The following is a 19,409-nucleotide window of genomic DNA, read 5'->3' on the forward strand; positions in this document are numbered from 1 at the left end:
TGGAGATATAGAGACATCGTTTCATCCATGGGTAAAGACTGCATTTTTTAGGTGTAGATGAACGAGAAAACATTGGAAAACAAGTTACTGGAGACAGATTGTGTGGATTTTCGTACATGGCTGGTGAGGATGATTGATGAATTATTGTAGGCACCCTATGTAGAGGTTTACTCCTAGAAGATGTCGAAGACATCATCTTGTTTATGGTTGTGATTTTATTCACAGCAGGCAAAGTAAACATCGTTGTATTTAAATAAGTAGGTACTGGAAGCATTTCATTTAAAACTCTATCTCTGACTTGAACCAGATGCCATAGAGTGAAAATCAGGATTTATTGGAGTTGTCGCAAGTCTCATCTCCACGCTGTTGACCGTTTGATATAATTGAAACTTAATGTAAATTTGGTCTTTTAAAGGAAAATTCTTTACTGTTTTGGCCATATTGATAATAAAATCAAGTAGAGGATCACCCTGGTTTCTGTTTTGTTAGATTCTTGTTAAGTATTGTTGTAAAACATTGTGAAGCTGCGTAGCTCGATTTTCTACCGACAGTTCGGTGGTATTGATGCGGCGACTTCTATGAACTGTGGACATGGCACATCGCTTGTATTGTCTAGATGACTTCAATCAGATGCTTCAGATCAGAGTGCTTTAAGCTGTGTTTCGTCGTTATTGATGACACTTGTATGCGATAGGGTTGATCGTCATTCTTTCTCATCGTTTAGGTATGGTGCCTGCTAGGAAAGAAAGTTTTTAAGCAAATTTGAGAGGTTTTTAGTTTCGATGCTGCTTGGCCGCTTTCAGTCTTACGCAAAGCAAAGCCCTCTTGTGGTTGTCCCTAATTCTGATCCATTCTTATTCATCGGTTACTGAGAGTATTTTTCAAGAAAATTTTGTTTTATTATGTACCTTTTTAAATGTATATAGACAAAATGAATCAATGAAAATGCCTAATTATCTTTTAAAATGGATGGTCCAAATTATAAAAACAGAGATACACCTATTTTGCAATATGGAAATTTAAAATTTAGTACGTTACCAGATATACCGTTCTTCCAGTCTTTTTTCGTGCGACCTAAGGCAGAGTCACAACACAAGTACGTTAACAACCCCCTTGCAGTACTGCCTGATAGTCATAGACAAGGACTTTGCTTCATCACGTCGCAGACAAACAAATAATAAAATTAGTCATTTAAAGTGTTGCGTTCTAACTTTCCAAAGGTAGCTAGAATCAAGGACTATAAAGGAATAGTATCAATCATGGATCCTCAGAAACGGTAAATGTGATTATTTGCGGCGCGTAAGAGAACATATTTCTTTATTGACCACTTTGACAATATGACAATAAAATTGGCTTTACAGACTCATGGATCATCTGCTTCTTGATGAATGGGTGTTAATTGTATTTAGTTTAAAAATTGAACTAATTAAACACAACTAATCTACATCGTTAAGGATTATGATGGTTAAAATTTTCTTTCAAAAATAAGAAATAATGAAATAAAATTATGTTTTTCGGTAAAGCTTAAAAATGTTTTTTTGGTCTATAACAATATGTCTTGTATTTTCATGTTCATGTTTTTTTTCAGATATAAAACCGACAAAAACGCCCTAATAGTCTCGGTTGTTCGCTGTCGCGATTTGCCGGCTAAGGATAGCAGTTTGGGTTCGAGCGATCCCTACGTCAAGCTCCAGCTTCTTCCCGATAAGCAGCATAAAGTGAAAACCCGCGTGCTAAGGAACACAAGAAACCCCGTTTATGACGAAGATTTCACTTTTTATGGCATAGGTACGTGTATTCTTTATTTCTGTTCGTTGTACGCCCCTTTCTTTCGAGTCCCTGGGGGAAAATTATGTGGGAATGTGGAAAATTTGTGATTTTGGTTTTTGCGGTCTAAAGGGACTTAAATGAATATTTAAGAACGAAAATGCGGAATGAAAAACTAGCGCTTTTAAAGTTTGTTTCGCGTCTTGACAACGTAATTGGAAATTATTTCTCAAGTTACTTTCAACTTTCTTTCGGTTCAGGTAAAGAATATTGTTGTGAATTTATTAATTGTTAAGTCTTTAATTTATTAAAAGGCACGATAATTTATATAAGTTTATTAACCACTAATTACTACATAATTTATTATAGGCGAACGTAACAAATTCGCGAGCGCGGGGTCTTGAGAATTAACTTCCCTCCATATAAAAATGTTGTATTTATATACGAAATCCTGATATACTAGAACAGCATCGAAAGATCGAGAAGCTTGGCCGGCTCATTCACCATAATTTTGGTTCTAGACTTCCACCGAAATTTCTACAATAAAACAGAATAATTAGTCATAAAAGTTAGGCCAGTATATTTATCGTAACATTGCCCCCCTCTTAAAAGATGGTTCCTCCTGGAACCTTGTCGGGACTGGAACCGGAACTGTATGCTGGTATCGGCAACTGGACCCTCTTTTACAACTTCCAGTTGTATAAAAATGACAAGGGACGGTTTTCTCTCCGCACCAGTAACTATGCGGATTGCAACAGACTAACACCTGGACTTCGGTGTCTTTAAAGATCTCCTCCACCATATTTCGGATAACCCTCCAATCTAATTGGCGGCACTCCAACTTTGGCATGGCTAACTTTTGCACGTCGGACTCTAGTACGTGCCCTCTCAATTGAAGTAAGGCTTCCCATACATCTCGGTAGGTAGGTTGGTCACGGGCAGTGTCTTTTGTTACCAGGTAGAAAAGGTAACGTGATGCATCTTGGAGTTTCAAGGTTTTACCGGACGCTGGCACTTGGCATTGAAGTTCTGCAACTCGACCAAACTTCCTTCGAAAGACGGATGCCAACCCTGGTGCGTCTTTGATACTGGCCGGGATGGTAAGGGCCAGCGAGTAGTCATCGGGGAGCGCGAGTAGATCTTGCTTTTCTTCAGTGGTAACACCATGTCTCGCTTTACCGGTACCTCCATAGGCACCCATGAATTCCTCAAACGTGAGGTCAGACACATCTTGGACTTGGTTTACTTCCACTTCTTCATCTACGTCGTGGTCACCTTCGAAAGATGCCAACCGGTTATGGTGTACTATCATCGGCTTTCCCCTCGGAATCTTGCTTATTCGGTAGATGACATCGTTGATCTTCTCCATGATGAGGTATGGACCTTCCCAAAACTGCTGCAATTTGGGAGAACAACCTTTTCGCTTCTTGGGATTATACAGCCATACTTTGTCGTTCTTCTTAAAGCAACCCTTTTCGGCTTGTGTATCGTACCGTTTCTTCATTCGGTCGCTAGCGATCTGAAGGTGGGAACGGACCAACTCATGTACATCGTCCATTCTTCTTCGTAATTCGATCACATAATCTTCACCTGCTACATCTTCTCCAGGTCGACACCCAAACTCTAGATCACAAGGTAGTCGCATTTCGCGTCCGAATAGGACTTTCGCTGGTGTCTGGCCTGTTGATTCGTTAACAGCAGATCTGTAGGCCATTGTGAAGAACGGAAGGTATTGGTCCCAGTCTCGCTGATGATCGGACACCATCTTTGTCAAATATTTGCCAACTGTCCTATTCATCCGTTCTACCATACCATCAGATTGCGGATGATATGCTGTAGTTCTTGTTTTCTTCATGCCTAGTCTATCACATATTCCTTGGAATAGATCGCTTTCGAAGTTCCTGCCTTGGTCACTATGGATCTCCAAAGGCACTCCAAATCGGCTGATATATTCTTGGATCAACTTATCTGCAACGGTGGCGGCCTTCTGGTCTGGAAGTGCGTAAATCTCGACCCACTTACTGAAGTAATCCATTACTACCAGCATGTACTTGCCTCCATTTTCACTTTCTGGAAATGGCCCAGCGATGTCCAAAGCTATTCTTTCAAACGGGCTTCCAACATTATATTGTCTCATAGGAGCTCTCCTTTTTCGGTAAGGCCCGTTACTCGTGGCACAAATAGTACATTTCTTACACCAGTCTTTTACATCGTCGGAACTGTTCATCCAATAAAACCGTTCCCGAATTCGCTGAAGGGTTTTCCTTACACCAAAATGCCCTCCCGATGGACTGTCGTGTAACTGACGAAGTACTTCGGCTATTCTGCTCTTTGGGATCACCAACTGTCTTCTCTTCTCTGAACCGTCATCATTTTCCAGGACTCGTTTAAGCAAGCCATCTTCGATGATAAATGAGTCCCACTGGGCCCAATACGTCTTAACTACTGAGCATAGGTTTGATATTTCCTGCCAAGGTGGTCGACGGTTTTCCTCTTTCCATTTTCGGATTTTCTGTATAACTGGATCTCTCTCTTGTTCTTCCCTGATCTTAGTAGGCGTCCAGTCGTCGTTGACAATCGTCGTTCTTAGCACTGCTGCTTCCTTGGATTCCGTTTTGTTGCAGTGGGAACACTCTGCTGAGCATGGCCTTCTGGAAAGAGAATCAGCGTTTCTGTGGCTAACTCCGGCCCGGTGCTCAATCTTAAAATCGTATTCTTGGAGTCGTTCGATCCACCTGGCTATCTGACCCTCTGGATTCTTAAACTGCATCAACCACTTAAGGGCGGCATGGTCGGTTCGGATTAGAAACTTTCTTCCATAGAGGTATTGATAGAAGTGCTCTACTGATTTCACTACTGCCAGAAGTTCTCTTCTCGTGACGCAATAATTCCGCTCAGGTTTTGAAAGAACTTTACTAAAATATCCGAGGACTCGTTCCTGTCCTCCTTGAATCTGAGACAGCACTCCTCCAATTCCCACATTACTTGCATCTGTATCTAAGATGAACTCTCCTTCTGGCAGTGGATACCCTAAAATTGGTGCTGTTATTAAATGCTTTTTCAAGGTCTCAAAGGCATTTTGGCAGTCTATATCCCAGCGGTATTCTCTCGCTTCCTCTGTAAGTCGCGTTAATGGCTTAGCGATATCTGCAAACTTCTTAATAAACCTCCGGTAGTAAGTACATGATCCAAGAAAACTTCTCACTTGATGTTTGTCAGTTGGTTTTGGCCATTCCTTAATGGAATCGATTTTTCCCTTATCCACGGCCACTCCTTCTTTACTGACTATATGACCCAGATAATTGACTTTACCTTGAAATAGCTGGCACTTCTTGGGGTTTAGCATCAATTGGGCAGCTTTAAGTCGATTAAAAACGTTTTCTAAATTCCTCAAATGATCTTCGAATGTCTCCCCCAAGACGATTATGTCATCTAAATAAACCAGGCATGTTTTCCAAGATAACCCTCTCAACACATTTTCCATAAGCCTCTCAAATGTCGCAGGAGCATTACAAAGTCCAAATGGCATAACGTTGAATTGCCACAATCCAGATCCTGTGGTGAAGGCTGTCTTTTCTTTATCTACTGGGTCCATTTCTACCTGCCAGTATCCAGACTTCAAATCTAAAGTGGAAAACAATTTACTTCCAGCCAATGTGTCCAATGTGTCATCGATCCGAGGCAGAGGATAACTATCTTTCTTGGTAACGTTGTTCAGCAAACGGTAATCCACACAGAACCTCGTCGTTCCGTCTTTCTTCTTAACCAGGACCACCGGAGAGACCCATGGGCTCGTAGAAGGTTCTATCACCCCGTCTTTCTTCATTTCCTGAACAATCGTTTCAGCTTCCTCTCTTTTCGCCTGTGGTAATCGTCGAGCTGTTTGACGAATTGGCTTAGCATTACCAGTATCAATTTTATGCTTAACAACGGTAGTTCTTCCCGTCTTTCCTCCTTTCGGTACGAAAATATCACGATACTGCCGAAGAAATTCCCTTAATTTCCTTTTCTCCATCTGGTTTAGAGACTGTCCTGCAACTGCAACCATTTGGTCGAATTTGTCGTTGGAATTATCAGATGTTGTCGCCTGACGAATTATGGATGTCACAGGTACACAAGTTCCTACTTTTGTCTCTTTCTTTATGGTCACTGGGTAGTCGTTGACATTGATAAGTCTCACAGGAATTTCTTTAGCCGAAGTCACCAATTCCTTTCCAATTATGATTCCACGGCCAACCTCATCGTCGTGGTTCCAAGGCTCCATCATAACAGGTCTCCCTTCGTCTACAATTCCCTGTAGTCGCGCTACTATGATCGTTTCGCTTCTCGCAGGCACGACTGTATCTTCTGTAATGGCTGCTTGCACAGTGTTGTCATTATGTGGATGGAGAAATACTTCCTCGTTGCCAACTTTGATTACCTTATTCTTAAAATCCAATTGGAATCCATGCATATTCATTACGTCCATTCCTAATATAACATCCTCTTCGATGTCAGCAACTATAACAGTATGGACAAACTTTTCTGCTCCAATCCCCAATTGTACCTGGATTTCTCCATGAATGTTGGCATTTTCACCTGTAGCGGTCCGAAGTCGCAACCTCGTTGGTAACAGTTTCTTTCGGCTGTTTATAACTGTCGGGCGTATAATGGTTCTGGTCGCTCCGGTATCCACCAACAACGTATGCTTTTTACCATTTATGTCTCCATCTACATATACACTATCTTCACGACATTTCAAAGAAGCTATTAGTATAAGAGGGTCTTTGGAAGAGTTCCGGGTCGAAGCTGCCCCCCTAAGGTTGACTCGTTCTGGTTTTCCTGATGGTGAGTTTCTTGATTTTATGGTCTTCTTTTTCTTGCATGTCATGCTTTTCATCAAATTAAAGAGCTGGTCAAGTTTATCTTCATCTCCTTCCTCTTTTACAGTCCTAACTTTACTGTAACCGCCAGAGGCCTGCGTAGCTGACTCATATTCGAGGGCGGCGGATAGGACATCAACCAGCGTCTTGTGACGTGCTAATCGCAGTGTTCTCTGCATTTCATGATCACGAAGACCATCAATAAACGTTTGAACGGCCAATTTTTCCATCATGTCTTCGGGAGCTGTTGGATAAGCATATCGTACTAATCTGGCAATATCTACCTCATATTCTTGAAGAGCCTCATCTTTCTTCTGTCTACGATTTTTAAGCTGTGACTGATATACATGCTCCAAATGTTCGTGGCCATATCGCATATTTAACCTCTTCTTCAGTTGTTCGAAATCATCGGTCTCCTCTACGGCTATGGTCTGAAGCACATCTAAGGCATCTCCTCGAAGAGCGATAGTCAGGTTTACAGCCTTTTCTTTTTCAGACCATCCATTTGCTCTTGCGGCTGATTCGAACTGTTTCATGTAGTTGTTCCATGATGATTTTCCGTCGAAAGTTGGGACTTTAACATGAATAGAACCTCCACTTCCTTCAAATTTCGGCCGTGTCTCCAACTTAAATTTCGTCTCGTCTTCTTTTATCTCCACTGTAATCGGATTGTTACCTCTCTCTGCTGTCCCTGTTTCTTCCATCTTCCTTTCCATCTCTTTAATCTTTTCTTCGAAGGCCAACTTATCGGCAGCAACTTGGTTTTTCAACGAAGATATTCTATCGTCCAGGGCAGACATCTCAGAAGTGACTTTAGAGATTTCTGAAGAGATGTTAGCAGAAACTTTGCTTTCCAGAGAAGAAATCTCGTTAGAAACTTTGCTTTCTAAAGAAGCGATGTCGCCGGATACTTTGTTCTCCAATTTCGAAATCGACGAGATGACAGCATCATGTTTGTCTTCAAATATATAAGTCTCTGGGTCTAGTCCTTCTTCTAGCAAAGCGTTCTTTAGTCGTTGGACTAACTCAGCCTTTTTTCCGGTGGAAGATAATTCTCTGTCTTCAAGATGTCTTCTTAAATTAGTCACTGTCAGCTCATAAATCGTAGCCATTTTCACAATTTATTTTATATTTACTTGTATTATTATTATAAGTCTAATTTATGTTCGATCTCACTCTGACACCATTTGTTGTGAATTTATTAATTGTTAAGTCTTTAATTTATTAAAAGGCACGATAATTTATATAAGTTTATTAACCACTAATTACTACATAATTTATTATAGGCGAACGTAACAAATTCGCGAGCGCGGGGTCTTGAGAATTAACTTCCCTCCATATAAAAATGTTGTATTTATATACGAAATCCTGATATACTAGAACAGCATCGAAAGATCGAGAAGCTTGGCCGGCTCATTCACCATAATTTTGGTTCTAGACTTCCACCGAAATTTCTACAATAAAACAGAATAATTAGTCATAAAAGTTAGGCCAGTATATTTATCGTAACAATATATTAAAACGCATTTGTCTGGGAATGATTACGTGGGCATTAGTGTGGGTAACTCAAAAATACAATGGTTATATCAGAATTTCTTAGTACAGTCCATAAACGACTTTTTTTGAAATAAATTAATGATTTGATAAAGTAAATTGTGAGTAACATATGAATTTTAGTCAATACAAAACATTTTGTTTTATACTTTTTAAAGCTAGCTTGTTATATGTTTTTTTAGTGTCGTATGAATTACACTGGACTTGAAGACAAATCATCTAGAAAATAAAGGACCTATAAAAGAGGGTTAGGTTAGGTTAGGTTATCCAAGACATTTGACAAAACGTCATTTAACCTAACATCAAGGTAGTTTCTTTCCAAAAGATACTTTCAGTATAAGGGCAATAGATTTTTTTTATATTCAAAATATTTTCAAAAATGTGACTTGAGAGGGAATTAATATAATTTTTTGTTATGGAAATATACAGATTAAACATTAAGACCATGCATGAGTCATCTTTGGATCCTATGCTGACTGTGTTTTTCCAAGCTTTTATTTTATTCGAAATCTGATTAGTTATTAGGCGACATATTATCTTGCTGTTTTAACGCCTTAAAGTCCAATGTCCATTAGGTAAAATGTCCTTTAGATTTATTATCCAAGTCTTACATACGACAAAGGATGTTAGATTTAATGACCTGTGGGTAAAATTACGTTAGGTCAAGCTCAAGTTTCTCTAGTCTAACTGATTCTGTAACTCGTATCCTTCTCAAATATCAAACATTAATTGCATGAAATTCTCATTAACGAATACTCGCAATTTCTTGGTAACTAGATACAAATAAAATCTAGAAAGTATTCCTGTAAATCTAGAAATATTTACGGGAAGAATATTGAGTTGTAGATGCACATGAATGAAAGAACAAAGTAGACGAGTGGGTTAATCCAAAACAGAATATGAAGCAATACATGGAGACGTAGGCTTGGCAACTATAAATGAAGCTGAAAATGATATGCTGGAATTAGGAGTAGGATTATACATAGCGACTGCCAGCATATTCTTTCGAAAGACATAAAGTTAACTTAATACTTATATAAGTGGACGATTTCATTCTTAAATAGACTCTTTCAAGAAGAAAATATATAGGTAAATGTAAGGATTAAAAGACAGTATTTTATGAGACTGTGATCTAACAGATATTGTTGTTAGTTCTAGACTATAAACTAAGAACTGAAATGAAACCAAGATGTCGGAGATCACAAAAAATTAAATATTGGATATTAAAAGTTGAGAAAGGGGATTTATTTAGATAAAAAATAGTTGCAACATAAAAAGAAACAAAGTTCAAGAGATGAGAAAACTATATAAAGAGTGATCAGAAAATAGGCCATACACAAGTCTTCAAAACTACAAGCGTGTTATAAAGAAAGCAAAAGTAGCAGTAGCAAAACCTAAAGCAGAAGCGTATATATGCTTGAACAATCAACTGAGACCATTGACGACAAACGTGAAGAGGCAGACACAATAATATTCATCTATGAACAATCTAAATGACGACATAATATCTAAGATAGCTAAAGCAGACGTTATTTATTCAATAAAATTGATGAATACTAATAAATCTTCTAGTCCAGACCAAACACCAAAATAAAAATTAAAAGTTCTAAATAAAAGTTAGAATTAAAGACAAATTATGTTCTTGGTCTTCTTCTTCTACTTCTCCTTTTTCTTCTTCTTCTTCTTCTTCTTCTTCTTCTTCTTCTTCTTCTTCTTCTGAGAATGGCAAGGTATTAAGAATTTGTTGTCTGTTTCGGCATTAAATTTGCGTCGTTCACTTCTTTCGTTTAGTTTTATACCTAATTATTTGTTTAGTTTGTCGATTTTCATTCTGTTCTATTACCTAAATATACTTACCGGAGAAAACTAAACTAAAGTGAAAGAGCACTTTTCTTCGTTAAATGGGGTCGGTTTTTTCTGCAATTTAACGTTGAATCGGCCCAATAATTCGGCGTAGTAGAGCTCTGTGACCGTCTTGCCATTCCTCAGGTTGTTGATGTCGATCACTTTATGTAAATTTCAGAAAATGGCGGCAATTATCTTTCCGGCCGATACGACAGTCTTCGCCTTCTTCGGAGCGCGTTCGCCGGGTTCCGCCACTGTTTCGACTGCTTCTTGGTCCCTGGTGTATACCAATGAATTTACGTTTCGTCACTGGTTATGAAACAATGTAGAAGCTCCTTCGGATTACGTTTAAAAAGCGTCAAACACTGAGATTTGTCTTTAAATACTTATTAAATGGTCAAATACAGCTTGTTTACATTATTACAGTAGTTGATCTAAATTATTTTCAGGGTTTCATACTAAAATTACAACATTAGCATCAATTAAGCATCTAGGGAATGTTTTAATTCAGATTTCCTATTATCTAATACTAATCACATTAATATAAGGACCCTATAACAGTCAGCATAAGGACTTTATAAGTCTGTCTATTTGAACACTTATTATTACTCCCTTATACATATCTTTCAATATTTTCACATACTCGTCAGAAACTCCTCTTTAATTGAGCGTCACCACAGAACCTATCGAGGACTTTATCATAAGCTTTCTCAAAATTATTGGATACCATATAAGTGTATATTTCTTCATTTCTGTAAATTTCCATTAGTTGCCTTATAAAAAAAATGCTTTCGCCTATTGATTATTTTCTCTTATATTCTCATGGTGTTACTAAGTATTTTTATATTCCTGTTGTTTATGCAATGCTCTTGGTATTGGAATATCTTTTTAGTTTTTGTAAACAGCTAATAACATACGGGTTCTCCATTCGTCTTGCGTTTATCTCAAGTTCAAATCTTTAACTGGTAATCAAAACTTACGGATAAACAAATTATTCAACACTTCTTTGTCAAGTACAAATTTTACTAATATTATGTCATTACTTGCTCTTATAACTTCTAATGCATACCACAATTTGAACTCTTCAGGTAATTCTTTCACCTTTTGTCCTTTCTACTTAAATTTTTGAATACTGGAAATTTGTACCATTTTTCTTTGAAACACATCTTCTTCTTCTTCTCATTGCGCCATCTCCTTTCGAAGGTTGGCGATCCAAATGGCAATTGTAGTGTTGGAAACTGCTGCGCGAAAGATCTCTGCGGATGAGCGGTCGAACCATCTCCTCAGGTCTTTCAGCCACGAGTTCTGGCGTCTTCCTACTGATCTTTTGCCCTGTACTTTTCCTTCCAGTATAACTTGAAGTAATTCATATCTTTCGCCTCTCAGTATATGACCCAAGTATTGCATTTTCCTCTCTTTGATTATTCTTAGTAATTCTTTTTGTTTACACATGCGACGAAGTACCTCAACATTAGTAACTCTTTGTACCCATGGAATCCTCAACATTCGTCTGTATATATACATCTCAAAGGCATCTATTCTTTTTTCTATTTCAGAGTCCATTGTCCAACTTTCACAGCCATACAGTAAGACAGAAAAAACGTAAAATCTGATCATTCGGATTCTAAGCTGTAGACTAAGGTCTGATCTTGTAAAAAATATTTTAATGCTCATGAAACACATCTACCCACTCCATATTTTTACCTATAAGACATACAAGATTCCAAGACAATATCCTGTAAAATTTATTAAAAAATTATCGAGCTGGTCGATGCACCAATAGAAAAAAAAATAAGAGTACAATAGTAGTATATAAAATTCTTCTATAAAAAATAGTGTTCAATATTTTTTTTACTTTCAGCGTTTAACCAGCTACAGAATATAACACTTCACTTTGTGATACTTAGTTTTGACAGATATAGCCGAGATGATATTATCGGAGAAGTATTTTGTGCACTGAATACAGTGGATATTGCACAGATTGAAACCCAACAGATGGCAGTATGCAGGGAAATTCAGCCAAGGAGTCTTAAGGTAATTGCCATATTTAATATGATATTCATAGCAGAAAAGCCTTATTTGCTCAGACATTGTTAAAGTTTTTTTTAATTCCTGTCTTCATTCTAAAATTATTTCTAGTTTTACAAGTTTCTTAAATGTTTCGGAACACAAATTTCGGTTTGACAGTCTTTTGCACCCAAGGAATGGGAATAGAAAATTTTTTGAACGAACTTAAGCTTAAACCAAAATTTTTATTTGAAATGTATATTTAATAGTCTTTTGTCTCAGCAAAACTATATTCAGAAAACTAAATTTTATTTTATTATAATAATTCCCTAAAAATATTTGAAATACCTGAATTTTAGCTCACTTTGGGATTAACTATTAAACTAAAATTGATAGAACATTTGATTTACAAAAAATATTTATTTTTTACTTTATTCTTAAATAATCCTTTCTCATCCTACTTTCGCTTTTTTTTGCCCTTCTTTCCTAACACTTTCGTAGTCGTATTCCCATTTTCGTCGTTATTAGAAGAAAGAAAATACCCATAGAACTATATATAATTTAAAAATATTAACTGGTGTAGTCAACTAAAGTAGACATTGAATCTCCTTTTTAGATTCGTTCTCAAGGGCGAGGCGATATTTTGGTATCGTTATGTTGGCAACCTGCTGCGAACAGACTGACAGTCGTGGTGTTAAAAGCTCGGAATCTTCCCAAGATGGATGTGACAGGCCTTGCAGATCCCTATGTAAAAATATATCTTTTATACAATGGTAAGTTGGATCTTAGTATTTCGCAAATTAACACATTAGGATTTTTAATAAAATAAAAATATGCTATTGTAGAAAAAAAATATCAAGTCAAGGTTATTTTAGATAGAAATATTCAAGTGAGTTCGTTTTGAAAAACTTGAATTTACGTGACGTCACCAAAAAATCATTAAGTACTTCTCAAGTACTTGCAATTACTATTTTACATTTTAAGCAAATATAAATTTTGTACCATGTATGATAGATGGCGCCTATGTACTTGTTTCTACTCCATCACTTAGAACTCGTCAAAGTTTGATCTCATTGTGTATTGTTTAAGGCTTACTCCAAACTCACTCAGCCTGTCACTTTATTATCCTTCATTTGGTGGATTGTACCGCCTATTTTTTCCATACCAAAAGAAATATCTAGAACATCCCTTTCGTGGTCGATATTTTGTTGAACTATCAAGTTGTCGCTCCTCGATCTCAAAATACTGTCCATAAGTACGTAACTCCTGTCACTCAGCTTTCAATCACGTATGATGGTTTGTTGTATGGCGATACCCGTCACTAGCTGTCATCTTCTGTCCGTTCTTCTCCAGCCTGTAGCACGCATTTCCCAGCCTGTATTGTTGCTTCTTCTTATAGTATCGTGTAAGCAGGGGTTTAAATTCTTTATTAAAGTATATGAAGTTTATCTCTAGAGATATACTATTTCGATCTAAGACTTCAGCCAAATTTGCCAATTTTGCTTTTTTTGAAGTTGAATCTTCTCATTAAAGAAACATTTTAAGATCTGATTGCCGCGTTCAAAAGCAAGATATTGGTCTATGTTTTGTTGTTTAGTGACACAATCTACAATTAAAAAATGTTATCTATCTGGGTTGTAACCTATGTGCCACCTTCCACTATTTATAGAATTCTTGGATCAGGAATAACCTTTAGGTTTATTCTTTACACCTATTTATAGTTTTAGTTATTTACCACTGAAGTCCGTTTCGTTATATCCTCACGTGATACTGTCGACCAGTATGAATTTTATTGGCTGTGAGTGAAAGTTATCCACTTCCTCGAAGGAATAATCAGCCCTCGACTATTTGTAGATGGACGATACATAAAGAGAACTTTATCTTCAATATGAGAATATTAATGTCATTTCGGTTTGATAAAGATGTAGAAGCTACTGCGCAACAATACCAATTATGTGATTATTCCATTATAAACTTCATATTCACAACCGTTGTTTTGCGGCAGGACCAGCAGGACATTGGTACCGTGGTCTCAGCTTGAAACAGTCAATAAAATTGGTAATAACAAAGACCGTTTTAATAGAGTTCGGATCTGTGTTAATGAACCGGTGTTTAAAGAATTAGCTGACATTATTCGTTTCCAGGGGACGTCCTATTGTTTCCATTAATGACCATAATCTACGTGGAGGCTCCTTCCACGTCTCCAATTTATATATTAACATACAAAATTATTAATTTTGGTACAGGCAAGTTTTGATTACTTAAGAATATAAAGCTTTTTGTAGAATTGCAATTCATATAGTAGTTTTTTAGAAAAAAAATCCCAAAAATCACTAATTAAACCATTTTTCAACAAAAAAATTGAACATAAATCAAAAAGGCAGCAGCTTTCGAAAAATTACAAAGATAGAAAAAGTATTTATTTCGATGAGATACGCCTAAAAAAGTTTATTAGAAGCGATTCAGGAAATTATTTTTTTGTTATAAGCTATTTGCTAATAACAATTTCCGACCCACTTGAAAAAATTAAAAATATAAATTATACTTGAACTTGACAAAATATATAAAATTGAAAAAAAAAAAGGTTTCTTGCGGTAGAAATTCGAAACAAATTATTCGGTATATTCCGTTTTTAAGCGTCTTTTTAGGGGTAATCCGCTCGCCTATATCTTCTTCCCATTTAAAATTTTTAGTGAAATATTTACCTTTACTTGAGGTCTAAAAATATTTTTTGAAAATTTCCTCCTTGTAAACAAAATTAACTTGCTTTTTCTGATTTTTCGTATTATCTACGGAAAGATTTGTCACCGTGTATATTAATTTATACTTTGTTAATTGCTTAATATGACACATACTTTTTTATTTTTCAAGGCCAACGAATTGCCAAAAAGAAGACACACGTCAAGAAAAGAACTCTTAGTCCGGTTTTCAATGAAAGTTTCGTATTCGATATTCCACAAGCTGGAGAAGGTTTGGAGGGAGTTAGTCTAGAGTTCTTACTTTTAGATTGGGACCGAGTAACCAAAAATGAGGTAAAGTACTTTTTTATTTCTTATGTTTTATTATTTATTACATACAGCTAACATAGACAATATTTTCAAGGAAATGAAAAACAATTGTGGAGAATTCGAAAAAATCAATGTTAAAAATATCCAAACTCTGGCTCACAAAGAAAAAGAAATGTTCAATTAACTGTGACAAGACATACTTTATTTTTACTTTTTTAAGTCTTGACTGTCAATTGCTGTATCACTGACCAACAATAAATCGTTAAAGGTAGAGGTTCAGAGACACCAAGGGCACAAAATATTTCATATTTTGTTGTTTTTCACACTCGTACAAATCATCATTACCAATTCGTAGATTCTATTTTAGTTTATTGGTCTTTATTGACGCTTCGTCTTTTTTTTCAGTACTGTGCGTACATTTATGTGTCATTGGCTTCTGACGATAAGCTTCATGATCTTTTGCTGCATGAAACAATCCATCTGCTGATGAGCCAGTCCATTGACGAATATGTCAGAGCCACTAGAAGTATATCTAACTAAAAATACACATAAACCATATCTTTCTATATGGTACGGTCATGTTGACAGCATTGTCAGCACTGCGGTAAGCATGTGCCGATCCCGATCGTGTGCGAATTTTGCCAATAATTTTCCCGAAAGAACATTTTTACCTCGCCGGTGGAATCACGTCCCGTTTACGTTGACGGTACGGTCACGGGTGCGTGTGAATCGACCATTATAATCATATTATAATCAATAGATGTTTTTATAATAAATTAGATACTGCTATAAATTACATGTCGTTTAAAATTTTACCACTGGTTATAAAACTTATGGTTATTTTATTATTTACAGGTTATAGGAAGGTTGGACTTGGGGGGTTCAAAATGCACAGGCTCCGCTCTACACCATTGGAACGAAGTCTGCAATTCACCGCGTAGGCAAATAGCTGAATGGCACAAACTCAGAGAATAAAATTCTACATCAGATTTCCATTAAAAATATACCTTTAACTGTTAACTCATAACTTAAGAAATTCAAATCAACTTCACATCTGTGTATCCATCAACTTAGCCTCGAGTACGCTTTCAATTTTTTTAGAACACATACCTTAGATCACATATCTTGGTTATCTGATTCTAAACTTGATTCAACACTTATTCAATTAAAAAAAATTATAATTATATAGATTATTTCTACAACTTACCCCTATAGAGGACTAAGAATAATTGAAGATGCAGCGAAGTGGATACATCGCTCAAGAAATAATCATTACATTATAGATAATATACGGATTAGATAAAAAATATTCAAAAAAGTACAAAGATTGAATTGTGAATAAGTTACAGTATGAGTTTGGCACATAGAAACTCAAATTAGAAAAAAACTCAAGAGAAGAAGCAAATAGAAAGACTAGTTCAAACACCACCAGGAGTCATGTGGAAGATAAAAGAAATTTTTATAAAAGGAATAAGAAACTTGTAGAATCTTTGCAGAATCCAGATTTTAAAAGATCGTTGACCAAAAAAAGCACGGAAAGTAATATCAATACCATGAAATGATAAAAACATGCTATAAAGGAATATAAGTGTATAACTAGAAGTTGGAAAATGGGGAAACTTTAAAAACACTGAAGTTTAAAATAACGGAAAAATCTTTAAATTGCCCAGAGCTTATGGTTTATATTATTTTATCTATTAAGCTTGACATAGAGTTTTTCGAGGTATTCAAATTACATGAGAAAACGATAAGGCCCATTATGGTCATTTCCCCCTTTAAGGTCATGTCTTAGCAGGATTTTAAGAATCGCTGAATCCAGATGTTCGATGTGATATATAGGTAACATTTGGCGTTAAATCTAACATTTAACGTGACGTTGCAACATAAAACATGAAATTTGATATAGAAAGTGTTACTTGACATAGTTATGTAACCTTATGACATGAATAATGACATTTGACGTTCCATGTTACTTTCTGCTTCATGCCTTACGTTAAATGTCACGTTGTATGTTCAAAATATTGAAAACTAAAAGTGATGAGCTCTGTATTCATAACATTTTTTATTAAAAGTTCACGAAAGGGTACGATCAGCAGCGTTTTGTTACCATAAAGGGCGGCGACGGTTTAAGTAAGGCAATATTAATTGGAAGTTAATTACAGTGATGTTTAAATCACAAACATCTCAAAAGTAAGCCAATATAAATGTTGAATTAAGTCGCGAATTGGAGAATCAGTAATCATCAACGAAATAGGAATTGATAAGTTTGTTTAAATGTAGCGCCAATGAGTTGATTTGAATTTATTGGCAAACAGTGTTTATAGACGCATCGACTTTCCAAAGGCCATTTAGACAAATGCCCGGCCGCCTTCACACATTTTTTGATCCGTGGTTATGTTCATTTGTTTATTTTTTTGGTGTTCCGTTTCGTAATTATAAATATAGTTATGCTGTTTGATCTTTTACATACAAGAATTATGGACGAAATTCAAGAGAAATGGTTTCTCTTAAAGAGCATACATGAAAACGCTCTTGCGATTTTGGTCAAAAATAGTTTAGACACTGATTAAGTTCAGAGCTAAAAGATAAAGTTTACAAGTTATTTACAAAATTAAAAAAAAATACGTATGCAATGAAGACTTAACTATATTGTTTAAGGTGTTTCTTACTATTCTAAGATAGTAGAAATATCAAAATCGACATTTTCAAATGAACAATTTTAGTTAAGAAAGGAAAAAAATCTTTGAATATGTTTATTATTGAACGAGATTTCAGTTAATGCACTGTATTACATCCGATTTTGTTCGATATATCTTTTAAATTTTCTTCCTATCTCTGTACTATGTACGACCATGAAAAGTTGTCAACCAAATTGACAATAATGCCTTTGGATAAAATTTCGAAGCTTGAATATTCTTCTTCGGCTTAGATCGCTTTTTTTCCCGCAATTGTGCTGTGAAATAGAAGGTATAGATGGTTATATTTCTATAGATGTCTCAATAAATGGCCAAAGTATTTCGGCTTTATTGAAAATTAGGTAATACAAAAAGGTATTTGCATGAGATATCGAAACTTTTTGAGAAAATAGTACATTAAGAGAAATATATGTTTTGAAGAGACAAAAAACAATGTGACAGGTAACTTGGAGTATTTTTCCAGCTTAAAAAAGTCTATAGGATGGGTGTCTTTACCCTTTTACGATTTTTAAGTTTTGAGAGAAAAGAGAAGTAACAAGTGATTAAAGCTGGTAACTACGGTGTCTGAGGTATGATGACATCATTAAAAAATTGCTGAGTGACGATCCTTTAATTAAAATTTGGCCATTTCAAAATAAATTTTGCTGCCACATGTTTCATGTCTAAAACGGCCAACAACAATTGTCTTCAGTTCTGCAAAATTTTCATCAGTTGTTGCCTTGCTGAAAGTCCATTTTTTTTAAAGCACAAAATTTCCAAGCATATAAAAACACCTCTTAACTTTTATATCTGTCAAAAACAAATTGAAAATTGAAAATTGCTGATAATGTCAACAGATTTTTGTGGACACGTGTACAAACCTAAAAAAACATAAACATTCGAGTGGACGTCCCCTTGTGAAATCTGAAAAGTCATTATCTATATATACGTTCTCAGAATCATATAAAAGCATCGATTCATTATAAACCAATATATTTATAGTAAAGACGGAACACGAAAAAATAAACTGACTATTTTTTCTTACATGCCCGTGTAGATTAGGCATAATACTTGTTTTAAGTGTAAACACTCCTTAATGTACATTAAAATTAAAGTAAGATTAAGTGTAATACAGTCAAGTCACTGAAAGTGATTGCTATGAATGTAAATAAAATAGTTTATATTGAGATTTGTTTACTGAGAAAAACGTTACAAGGCAGTAGAAAATATTGTTCGATATGTGGAATATTTCCAAGTTGTCTGTCAAGTTAAAAGAAATTTTGTGTGAGATATTAGTTTGATGATAAGGAAAGTTTTTTATTTGTTATTTCGAGCAAAGATTTTATTTAATTATAACTAACGTTTTTTTTTGAGCACAGCAAGATTTTTGCCATACGTATGCTATACGTATTTAAACCTGTTGGTTACATTATACAGGACTTGCAGAGAAGAGAGTATGAAATGTATGACCATACATATGTCAGTGGTGGAGATGTAAAATTTATAATCTAAACTTTATAAAGTTTACCACATACCAAAGATCTTGTCAAAAATTTATTTTACCTGTTCAGTAATATCTACTGAGTTTTTCTCTTGACGTTAAATTGGGTTGTGATAGAACGATACCGAAAAAATTGAATAGCACACAGTAGGTAGCTGATCCATCTATCATTTTTATATAAATTAATAAT

At 35.6% G+C, this 19,409-nt stretch overlaps 1 protein-coding gene across 1 annotated transcript in view; it reads left to right on the plus strand.

The window, feature by feature from the left end:
• The window catches only part of Syt4 (Synaptotagmin 4), a 34,955-nt gene extending 18,150 nt beyond the window's left edge, over window positions 1-16,805 (plus strand). Inside the window, exons 4-8 of the mRNA XM_072528663.1 lie at window positions 1,589-1,788; window positions 11,890-12,062; window positions 12,652-12,808; window positions 14,907-15,067; window positions 15,899-16,805. Of these exons, the coding sequence (XP_072384764.1) occupies window positions 1,589-1,788; window positions 11,890-12,062; window positions 12,652-12,808; window positions 14,907-15,067; window positions 15,899-16,018 (811 nt within the window). The 3' untranslated portion in view covers window positions 16,019-16,805. The remainder of the gene's footprint in view (window positions 1-1,588; window positions 1,789-11,889; window positions 12,063-12,651; window positions 12,809-14,906; window positions 15,068-15,898) is intronic.
• Window positions 16,806-19,409: the final 2,604 nt, after the last annotated feature.

This window comes from Diabrotica undecimpunctata, chromosome 4 (genome assembly GCF_040954645.1).
Source record: "Diabrotica undecimpunctata isolate CICGRU chromosome 4, icDiaUnde3, whole genome shotgun sequence".
Taxonomy (NCBI): Eukaryota; Metazoa; Arthropoda; class Insecta; order Coleoptera; family Chrysomelidae; genus Diabrotica; species Diabrotica undecimpunctata.